The sequence below is a fragment of the Trichechus manatus genome, unplaced genomic scaffold, assembly GCF_000243295.1.
Source record: "Trichechus manatus latirostris isolate Lorelei unplaced genomic scaffold, TriManLat1.0 scaffold00280, whole genome shotgun sequence".
Taxonomy (NCBI): Eukaryota; Metazoa; Chordata; class Mammalia; order Sirenia; family Trichechidae; genus Trichechus; species Trichechus manatus.
Window position 1 is genome coordinate 86983 of NW_004444216.1, and position 11804 is coordinate 98786.

The 11804-nt window shown below is 41.2% G+C and overlaps 1 protein-coding gene across 1 annotated transcript in view; it reads left to right on the plus strand.

Annotated features, from left to right (window-relative positions):
• LOC101340881 (F-box/LRR-repeat protein 13-like) overlaps positions 1-11804 on the plus strand; it is a gene marked incomplete at its 5' end in the record, with an annotated part of 160317 nt that overhangs the window by 52763 nt on the left and 95750 nt on the right. The window contains 3 exons of the mRNA XM_004390065.3: positions 6804-6902; positions 7565-7682; positions 7878-8040. Of these exons, the coding sequence (XP_004390122.1) occupies positions 6804-6902; positions 7565-7682; positions 7878-8040 (380 nt within the window). The remainder of the gene's footprint in view (positions 1-6803; positions 6903-7564; positions 7683-7877; positions 8041-11804) is intronic.

Below are 11804 nucleotides of genomic sequence, written 5' to 3' on the forward strand. Positions count from 1 at the left end.
CAACAATTTATATATCTTGAAGCATCAGATGACAAAATGATGAGTCTCAGGGGACTAAGATCATGTTTCCCACTCTTGAGAAAAGATTTGAAAAAATTAATGCTTTCGGAAAATCATAGTCATTTTAGTTTCCTCTTCTCTGTTCCCTATCTTGGGAAGAGATTTATACACAGCATTGCTTAAATTGCTCACAAAACTCTCTTTTGGTCTTTGACCCTGTATGAAGTATGTGGTTAAAATTGTAGCTATAAAGCCAGCATCTAGCTCAAGAAATTTAGACAAGCCAAAGTAGCTTTGTGGATTACCATGTTGTTAAAAAAATAAAAAGTATTATTGTTGTGATTTTCTCAGTTATTAAGGAGATAAAACTCCATTATAATACAAGGGAAGCAGTGAGGATAAGAACAAGATAGTGTACTCCAGACAAGTATGACATGGGCAGCCTGCCTCTGGCAGATGGCCGCTCTGAGTCACGGTGTGGTGAGAGTTGGCAGGTGGGCTTGCCTTCCTGGCATCTGTAGGCTTTCCAGATCTTGTGCTCTAGTTCCTCACTTACATGGGAAAATGGAATGATTTTTGCAACTTTGGAGGTCCAGTGTTTTTAGACAAAAGTGGCAGTCTTTGACAACTGACCCTATTGACCACCCCCTCCCACTTGGCACTATGAGTTCTAATTTTACATTCTATAACCAATTCATTCAACAACTGCTTGGTCTGTTAACACTTCGTTGCGCGGTACTCTGTGCCAGGCCCCTGTGTTGTACTGTGACGTATACAGTAATGGATCAGATGCTGCCCGTGTCCTCAGCAGGGATGTTAGACACCTGCACAATTAACTATGATAGGAGGCAGAAGGTGCAAAATGCAGAGTGAGGGCTATGGACTTCAGTGCTCTGAGACATAGGATGAAGAAATACCTCTACTTGACATGATCAAGGAGGGCTACCTGGGAGAGCTGCATTAGTAAATGGGTAAGATTTTAGATTGTAGAGGTGGTGTTGGCCATGAGGAGCATATAGACTGGGAAACTGCAGGATCATCCAGAGAGAGAGGTTGGCAGGAGCTCAAAGGGGACAATACCTAGGCACCTCTTCCTGTCCCCACCAGAGGACACAATATCTGAGAGCCCGTCAAACCCTCTTAAGACAAATCCTGTGAAGTGTTGCTGTTGAGGAAGCTTGTGGCACATTTGAATGCAATAAAACAGAATGTTCCTTATGTTTTGGGGGTAAGTTTTGTTATTCTCTCCAACGATTCATTTTGCTTGCAAAGCTAGGCTCCTTTGAGGTCACTAAGAGGCTGTGAAGGATATATGGATATGACTAAAGTCATCACATTACCCATTAGTCACTGGTTACAGTGATGCTAGAGTGAGAGAAACAGCTGGAAATGGAACAAGAGCACAACTTGGACCATGTCTACCTAAAATGATTATTTCTAGCTGTCATAGAGGGTTTGGCCCTACGTTTATCTTTTTTTTGTGTGTGTTGCTGAACTGCACAGATTCAGAGACGATGTTACAAATGAGTGGAAAGTGGAAGGTTGGTAAGATGGTATCACTATGTTAAGTCCCTTCCTTCTTTTTACCACCTTGGAGGGGCAGGGCAAAGAGGGAATTTGAACTAGTTCTTGTGCTCAGCACTTTTGTCTTCATTTTCCAAGGCTCACTGACAACTCATTTCCTTCACAGACAGCCCTGTCCTGTCCTGCTGATGGGTTGAGACCCACCCAGAGACAGCTAGAGAGAATTTTCCTGTGATCACAAAACTCCTTGCCCCCATCAGTAGCAGTAGCTGCCTGCTGGGACTTGAGGTTGGAACGCACTGGTGAGGCCAGTTTCTGCAACGTCCTAACCAGTGAGGGTTTAACCAGCAAAGGGTAGAGTGGCAGGGCTTTGGTTGGGGTCAAAATTGAAGCAAAATCACTTTACAACTAAACAAAAAAAAAATTGGATCTGGGGTGTTGTAAGAATCCAGTGCAGAAAATGCACAGCTGGGGCAAGGTCTGGAATTTTCACATGGTAAAATATTTTGCTTTTTCCATTAGAGAGGAATTTTTTATTTCAGACTTATATCCCCATTATTTCAGTAAAGAGAAAGGACAACTAATAGTTGCTTGGCCTAATAGATTCTGGCAGGAATATTTGAGTCATAAAATGTTATCCAAGTATCTTTTTGGATATTCTAATATAAACTGTGTGGGAAACCAGGAATTTCATGCCAGGACAAAGCTTCTCAGAGTTGTCCCCCCTGCTTCTGGATACTATCTTATTGGTTGATAGCACCGAGTTTTTTTGGTTTTTTTTTTTTTGCAGTGTTGGAAGGAATCACCCAGCTGTGGTTGTTTGTACTATCATTTTTTCCCTTGTTCAGGAATCTTGTCATGAATGTGTTTCCAAGACAGCAAGAGAGAAAAGGTTGTTTGTTCATTTTGTGGAAATCATCACTGGAGATGTTGGTGCTGTTAATGGACTAGAGTCTGAGATAAAGGAAGAACAACTGTTTTGTCTGCGGAGACATGTGTCATAATGGGAAGAGGTGGCCTCTAGCCTCAAGCCCTGGCCCTGCTACTGACTGAATGTGGGGCCAAGGACAATTCATTCACTCATTCAACAAGTACTAGAGTGTGCCCACTCCAGGCCACACACCTGTCCTGTACAGTGAGAAGTAGAGAAGTAATCTGTGGTTTTCAAATCACACAACTTCTCTGGATACCATTTCTTTCTGTTTGCAGTGAGAGAGGTGCACTAGAAGGATCTTTAAATATCCTCCACCTCTAATTCTTGATTCTTTTGTTTTCTGTGAGAGCACATGTATCCAGAAGAACAGTAACAGGAAAACTGGCATTGACATTACATGCTGGGCATTGTGTTGACTACTTTTATATACATCACCTCATTTTGTTTTCTCAAACATCTCCTAAAATAGGTATTCTCATGTCCATTTTACAGATGAGGAAACAAAGAGTGAAAGAGAGGCTGAGTTGCCTTTTGTTACAACTGTCCCAAACTCAGCTCATCTGACTCCAAAACCCAGCATTCTCCCCTTCTCCTCTGTTCTCCACATTTTTGAATGTTCACTCATTTCCCCTGGACTTTTCTCTGGGAGTACTTGTGGAAAATTTACTGAAGAATCCATGGCAGTACAAAATACCTTATTCTTGCCTTATGGGTCTTCCATAAGTTCTTCCTCTCTCTTTACCGACTAAACTTTTCTAGTCCTGATGGTCATCTTACCACTAAGCCGAGCCCAGTGTTCTCACTGCTTTACCTTTGCTTGTGCTTTACCTCCTACCTGGAATCATTTACAATTTTTCTGTAGTCACATTCTGTACTCTTGCCCAAACTTTGTTTGCCTTATCTTCTAAACTTAATTTGTTCAGCCCCTAATAGTTATCCAACACAGTAAAGAATTAAAAAAAGAATATAAGATAACCTCTTTGAGGGAAATGCACAGATTATAGGAGGTACAGATCAAAATAAAGGGTTACAGTCTGTAGGTAAGAGAAGGGAACTAGCAGGGTAGGGCTGGGGTCATTAGGACTTGAGGAATAGCTAAGCCTTGATGAGATAAAAAGAGAAGAAGCAGGGAGAGGTACCAGGTTAGACAAAAAGCAGGTAAGTCCAGTGAATATCAAGGAGGTGAAATTCTTTGCAGCTGGAGCAGCTGGGTTTGAAGATCTCTGGAAGCTGGCATGAGACGCTTGAACTGGATGCTATTATTGAAGAATATTAGTTAAGACGAGTGCTGGATTAAGAATTTGAATGTCTGCATTCTTTTTAGTTATGTCTGGTTCAGGCAGTCAGTGTTTCTAGATGAGAGGAGACAGTCTCAAAGATGTTCATCTGGATAAAAATGTGGTCATGCAGCACAGATGATCAGACAAGACAAAGCAGGCAAGAGCAAATACCTCAACCATGAGGCTTAGGGAGCAACAATGTCCCAAGTCTCCAAAGCAGCATTAAGATCTGGGTCAAGAGGTGAATGATCCAGGAGTAGGCCTATCTATGGTGTCCAGTGGTGAGAAAGGTGTTTGGCTTTCTTTGTAGTACAGTAATACAAGCTGATCTTCTTAAGAGGCATTGTTTGTTTTAAACAAGGTTTAACAGTCAATTTTAAATCCTGATTTTTCATACAATACTGTATTGTAAACATTTTTCTATGTCACTAAACATGGCTTGAAATATTAATTTTAATGGGCATTTAGTAACTTATCTATTACAATAAATGCTACAATAAAATATATTCTACATAAATCTTTATTTCCTTATGAAAACAATGTATTATGAGAATGTAATGAGACATCATACATGTAAAGCCCTTGGAACAATGACTGGCACACAGAAAATGCTCAATATCTGTTAATGATGATGATAGATTTCTAGTGAGAAATTACGGGGCCAAAGATTGTAAACATTTTGAAGCATTTGGTACTTATTACTTACTTGCTTTCCAGCGTAATGGTTCCAGCTTACACACCAAACTAGCAGTGTGTGAGAGGGCCTGCCTCCCACACCCCCACCTACATCCCATATTCTCAGATCTTTGGCTTGGAAGGCAGGTTCATGTACACAGCTCCCAGCCCAAGTCGAGCTGCCAGTATCCAGTGGGCAATCAGCTAAGGAAGCTTGGTAGGCGTGAGGAGTCATTTTTTCCTGCCTCTACTTTCTGGTTCTCTGACTACAAAGCAGTTCTCAAAATGTGAGAACCTCTGTGGCAGAGAGCTTTTACTGACGGGAATGCAGCAAGTACCTTAGGGGTTTTGAAGAAGAGGGTTGGGTGTAACTCCTGTAAATTCACAGCGTCCATGGACCAAGACTGCTAGCTGAGCTCTTTGTGTTTTCAGTGCAGCTTATAGCAAATTCCTTGAGGACTACATCTTCCAGGGCAGGCTGTGGATACTGCCACCCCACTCCTTGACTAGCTGTTTTTTAGACACTGCAGTCTCAAATGGAAGTAGACAAGAAATATTTGATGGGGAAAAGACGATAAGCTGTCAAGAAGCAGCATCCCACATTACAGTGAAAGCTGTGTAGCAGTCCAGGGTCCTGAGTTTCTGACAAGGAGGAAGAGTAGTTCCGACGTCTTTTAGGCCAACAGGTTTATGACTCAGCATGAGTGGGTCACTGGCAGTTTTTCTCAGCTGTGTTCTGTAACCCTTGAAGTTAAGGGATGTTGTGGTAGTTAGGTGCCATTAAGTCAGTTCCGACTCATATGTAAAACAGAATGAAATGCTGCCAGATGCTGTGCCATCCTCACAATTTTTGCCATGTTTGAGCCCATTGTTGCAGCCACTGTGTTAATCCAAGTCATTGAGGATCTTCCTCTTTTACACTGGCCCTCTGCTTTACCAAGCGTGATGTCCTTCTCCAGGGACTGGTGCTTCCTGGTAACAGGTCCAAAGTATGTGAGACGAAGTCTCGCCATCTTTGCTGCTAAGAAAAATTCTGGCTGTACTTCTTTCAAATCAGGTTTGTTCGTTCTTCTGTCAGTCCATGGTATATTCAGTATTCTTCGTAACGGATACTGTTCCCATATTCAGGTATTGGGTTGACTGCCAGTTTTAGTGTTTGGTAGTATGGTAAGTGTTCATGTTTTTCTGTATTTCTGTGGATGCCCAATGAGATGTTAGGAGACCCACAAATGCTTGAACTGGAAATGGGACTGAGGCTTCCTGAGTGGTGTTATCCTTTACTTCTGGAAGAGATATAAAACCCTTAGAATCCATGACTTTGGATTCAGTAATAGATTCTTACATTTTACACCAAAACCACAAGCAATGAGAGAAAAAAATAAATGGGACTTCATCAAAATTAAAAACTTTTGTGCATTAAGGGACGTTATTAAGAAGGTGAAAAGACAACCTACAGAATGGGAGAAAACATTTGCAAATCATATATCCGACAAGGATCTAGCATCCAGAATATATAAAGTACTCTTACAACTCAACAACAAAAAGACAACCTAATTAAAAAATGGGCAAGGGACCTGAATAGACATTTCTCCAAAGAAGATATGCAAATGGCGAACAAGTTCATGAAAAGAAGTTCAACATTATTAGTCATTAAAACCCAAAAAACCCTTGTCATCAAGTCAATTCCAACTCACAGCGACTCTACAGGACAGAGTAGAAGTGCCCCATAGGGTTTCCAAGGAGCAGCTGGTGGATTCGAACTGCTGACCTTTTGGTTGGCACCCGATCTCTTAACCACTGTGCCACCAGGTCTCCCATTACACATTAAGGAAATGCAAATTAAACCACGATGAGATAATACTTCACACCCATTGGGGTGGCTATATTTTAAAAAAACACAGAAAATAATAAGTGTTGGCAAGGATATGGAGAAATTGGGACGCTTATGCATTGCTGGTGGGAATATAAAATGAGTGCAGCTGCTGGTGGAAAGCAGTTTGGCGGTTCCACAAAAAGTGGTTACAGGGACTGGGGGGAGGGGAATGGAGAGCAACTGCTTAATAGGTATGGGTTTCCTTTTGGGGTGATAATAATTTTTTGGAAGTAGAGGTTGTGGTTGCACAGTATTGTTCATGTATTAAATATCACTGAATTATTCACTTTAAAATGGTTAATTTCATGTTATGTGCATTTCACTGCAATAAAATTAAAAAAAGAAATCAGGACTATATTCTTTTCTTTCCTTCTATGACTGCCATATTTTATGGTTTTAATTTTAAAATATAGTAACAAAATCATAACATACCTTTGGTTATTACTATCCTTGAGGTTTTATTAGATGTCATGCTAATGGGTTCTTCCATCATTTTCACCTGCTCTGTACAATTTAGATTTCAGTCCAAGGCTTCAGGAACATTGCGAACAGCTGCAGTGGAATTATGCATCTGACCATCAATGATATGCCAACTCTGACAGACAAGTGTGTAAAAGTAGGTAATTGGAAAGTCCCATTAGATGGGCATGTTTTCTAGTGACGTGAATTATTGGAAAATGTGAATGAAATTTTAATCTTGGGTTTTTTTTTAATAGAAGAAAATCATGAAAAAATTTATACACATACATGCACACAAATGTTTAAACATTTGAATCTTTAGAAACTTAGAACCCTTAGAAACTTTGTTTCACAGTTAGGATATTTTTGTTTCAGTGATATTGTATCTAAGCACAAACTTTAAGTTCAGTTCTCCTTATCTAGCTACTAAATGTATGGTATTTTTCAGCATCCCATTGTCTCATGTTTTTCCATACACTTCCTCCCCTCCCCATACTCTTATAACAGAATCCCTGGGTGGCGCAGATGGGCCTTTACTCTGCACACATGGTGTCGCCATAAGTTGGATCACCTTAATGGCAATGGGGTTTTTTGTTTTTTGTTTTACTCTTATAACATGATTTAATTCCAATTCCTCTGCATTACTCAAATGTAAATGTGCTAAAATATATATTGAACAAAATCCTATTTTCTTTGAAATTGGTAAATTTTAGTAGTTAATGTGTCTGTTTCTAAAAATATTGAGAGGAAAATATCATTACTTTCCTAAGCGTGTTCTATACAGTGTGGTTGAATTTAATTCTCTTTTTTCTCCTGAAGGCTTTAGTTGAGAAGTGCTCTCGTATTACATCAGTGGTTTTCATCGGTGCACCACATATCTCAGATCGTGCTTTCAAAGCTCTTTCCACTTGTAGCCTCAAAAAGATCCGATTTGAAGGTCTGTGCTATTAAAAATATGGTTCAGCATTTTTTAAAAAAATGTTGGTCTAGTGTTTTGCTCTGTATTTCTATTTTTGGATGTCTTACATGTTGATAATTTGGTTGCATTCTATAGAGAGGTCTATCAGCATTATTTTTTAGTTTTACTCCTACGGTATTATAAATACTTGTCTTTTCTTGTGTTTTGTAACAGGAAATAAAAGGATTACTGATAGTTGCTTCAAATTTATAGACAAACATTATCCAAATATCCGTCACATTTACATGGTTGACTGCAAAGGATTAACAGATGGCAGCCTCAGATCTCTGTCAGTTTTGAAGCAACTGACTGTGTTAAATTTGGCAAATTGTGTAAGGTAATGAAGTTATCTAGTCATTTATTCAAGAAACATTGATTGAGTAGCTAGTGTGTGTCAGGCTCTCTCCCTAAGGAGCTTACTGGTTAGTGGGGTAAACAGGAAAGGCAGGAGTCCAAGTGCTAATGTGGAGATAAGTGCAGAGTTCTGTGGGACCACAAAGGAGCGGTACCCAAATCAGATTAGTTATGGGGGTACAGGGAGATTGTCAGGGAAAGCTCAGGATTTGAGGAATCATGGGCCCTTGTAAGAGTAAGAGAACTCCCAAGAACACTTACGGCCTGCCTTTCTTAGTGAGGGTTCTCACAGCTGGTTCAGTTAACAGGTTTCTTTCCTAAATGGACTTTCTGACTTGCTTATGGGGAAAATATTACTAAAGGTTTTCGTTTTGGATACTGGTTAGACTTCTTCTCTGAAGGATGGCTGGCAAGTTCCTACTGAAACCTTTTCTTTAGCTGGCCACTATTAGCCTTCTATCCTGGTATTCTCGTGTAGGCAGGGATCAAATGCTTGCTGAAGCCTCTCTGCCAGTGGATATCCCAGCCTCTCCCCTGTGTAGAATCCTTATACACCCAGTCTTTACTTACTGACATGCTTAGTTCCTAAAGACCAGGTCGTTATGGGAAAATAGGCATTATGCAAGAGTCTGGGCCTCACCCTGTCTTCAGCATCCATTGCTCACCACTGGTGGGGCGCCCCTGGTGCGTCTCAGGATGGATGTGGTGCAGTGGGCCCCCCTTCCCCACCACACCTTCCCCACTACTGCTGAGCCCATGGGGGTTGGGAGGGTGGTGGCAGGGGCGGGGGGTTGCCCACAGCCTCCAGAGCAACAGGGGACAACCACCACTTGGCTGCTTTCCAGGCCTCTGTGTGAATCCCTGTGCCTTGTCTCTCAACCTTCTTGCTCTGCCAGCCCCGTAGACAGGCCTCGGTGGTGGGCGGCTCCAGGGCCTGCGAGCAGGTAAGGCCTGGCCACCTGGACCCGGCGGAGGTTGTGGAGGTGGCAGAGAGGCCGTCTTTGGAAGAAGAGACATACGAACCTCCTGCCCTATGCCTCGTGGCCCAGCCTACCCCGCCTCCTGCTGGCCGCCTCTGCCTCATGCTCATTGCGGACCTGGCCTGGCTCCTCCACCTAGCCCGGAAATGTATGCCACCGGCAGCCTGAACAGCCTGGCTCCCTCTCACAAACCTCACCCTCTTCTGTCCCCTCTGGCCTTGGCTCCTCATTAATGTGCGAAATAGTCAGATTTTTTTCTGTTGTCGTGAATGCGAAACGTCAGATAACAAGATAGACAATGAAAGAGTAGGTGTAATATTACAGGGCCAGATGATAACTCTTCTCTGCTGTTCCACAGAATAGCTTTTATCCACAGTGAAGTTGTTTAATATTTGGGAGAATACATGACAAGCCAGAGTAATAAGATAAACTACACAAAATCTTAAAAATTCATGTTCCCTATTATTAAAATGGGGAGGCAATGTGTCGGGGGTAAAACATAGAAATTGGAATGAGAAAAACATGGATTATGAAATAAAGCCTCTAGCCAAGAGTTAATGAGGAACTGAGGCCTCCTGCCAACAGCCACATAAGTGAGCTTGGAAGCAGACTCTCTAGCCCCATCAAGCCCCAGCTGGCATCTTGATTGCAACCTCATGAGAGACCCTGATCCAGAACCATGCAGTTAATCTACTCCCAAATTTCTGAAACCCAGAAACTGTGAGATAGTGTTTGTCACTTTAAGTCAAATACGTATATATATATAATTAATATCTATAGAATTATTTTTATAGTTATATATATGACCCACGTGTCAGTCAGTTTGTCGTACTGTGGGGGCCTGGGTGTTGCTGTGATGCTGGAAGCTATGCCACAGGTACTCAGATACCAGCAGGGTCACCCATGGCAGACAGGTTTCAGCTGAGCTTCCAGACTAAGACAGACTAGGAGGAAGGACCCAGCAGTCTACTTCTGAAAAGAATTAGCCAGTGAAAACTTTATAAATAGCAGTGGAACATTGTCTAATATAGTGCCAGAAGATGAGCCCCCCAGCTTGGAAAGCACTCAAAAGATAACTGGGGAAGAGCTGCCTCCTCAAAGTAGAGTCGACCTATATGACGTGGATGGAGTCAAGCTTTCGGGACCTTCATTTGCTGATGTGGCACGACTCAAAATGAGAAGAAACAGCTGCAAACATCTGTTAATAATCGGAATGTGGAATGTATGAAGTATGAATCTAGGAAAACTGGAAATTGTCAAAAATGAAATGGAACGCATAAACATCAATATTCTAGGCATTAGTGAGCTGAAATGGACTGGTATTGGCCATTCTGAATCAGATGATAATATGGTCTACTATGCCGGGAATAACACCTTGAAGAGGAATGGTATTGCATTCATTGTCAAAAAGAACATTTCAAGATCTAGCCAGAAGTACAATGCTGCAGTGACAGGATAATATCTATACGCCTACAAAGAAGACCAGTTAATAGGGCTGTTATTCAAATTTATGCACCAACCACTAAGGCCAAAGATGAAGAAACTGAAGATTTTTTACCAACTTCTTCAGTCTGAAATTGATGGAACATGCAATCAGGATGCATCGATAATTACTGGTGATTGGAATTCGAAAGTTGGAAATGAATAAGAATTGGTAGTTGGAAAATACGGCCTTGGTGATAGAAATGATGCTGGAGATCGCATGATAGAATTTTGCAAGACCAATGACTTCTTCATTGCAAATACCTTTTATCACCAACATAAATGGTGACTGTACACATGGACCTCACCAGATGGAATACACAGGAATCAAATCCGCTGCATCTGTGGAAAGAGACAATAAAAAAGCTCAATATCATCAGTCAGAACAAGGCCAGGGGCTGACTGCGGAAGAGATCATCAATTCTCATATGCAAGTTCAAGTTGGAAATGAAGAAAATTAGAATGAGTCCACAAGAGCCAAAGTACACCCTTGAGTATATCCCACCTGAATTTAGAGACCATCTCAAGAATAGATTTGACGTGTTGAACACTAATGACGGAAGACCAGACAAGTTGTGGAATGGCATCAAGGACATCATACATGAAGAAAGCAAGAGGTCATTAAAAAGACAGGAAAGAAAGAAAAGACCAAAATGGATGTAAGAAGAGACTGTGAAACTTTACTTTTGAATGTCGAGTAGCTAAAGCAAAAGGAAGAAATGATGAAGTAAAAGAGCTGAAAAAAAGATTTCAAAGGGCAGCTCGAGAAAACAAAGTAAAGTATTATAATGACATGTGTAAAGAGCTGGAGATAGAAAACCAAAAGGGAAGAACATGCTTGGCATTCCTCAAGCTGAAAGAACTGAAGAAAAAACTCAAGCCTCGAGTTGCAATAGTGAAGGATTCTATGGGGAAGATATTAAACGATGCAAGAAGCATCAAAAGAAGATGGAAGGAATACACAGAGTCATTATATCAAAAAGAATTGGTCGACGTTCACACATTTCAAGAGGCAGCATATGATCAGGAACCAATGGTACTGAAGGAAGAAGTTCAAGCTACACTGAAGGCATTGGTGAAAGACAAGGCTCCAGGAATTGAGGAAATATCAATAGAGATGTTTCAACTCACTCGTCTATGCCAAGAAATTTGGAAGACAGCTACCTGGCCAACTGACTCAAAGAGATCCATATTTATGACTATTCCCAAGAAAGGTGATCCAACCAAATGTGGAAATTATTGAACAATATCATTAATATCACATGCAAGTAAAATTTTGCTAAAG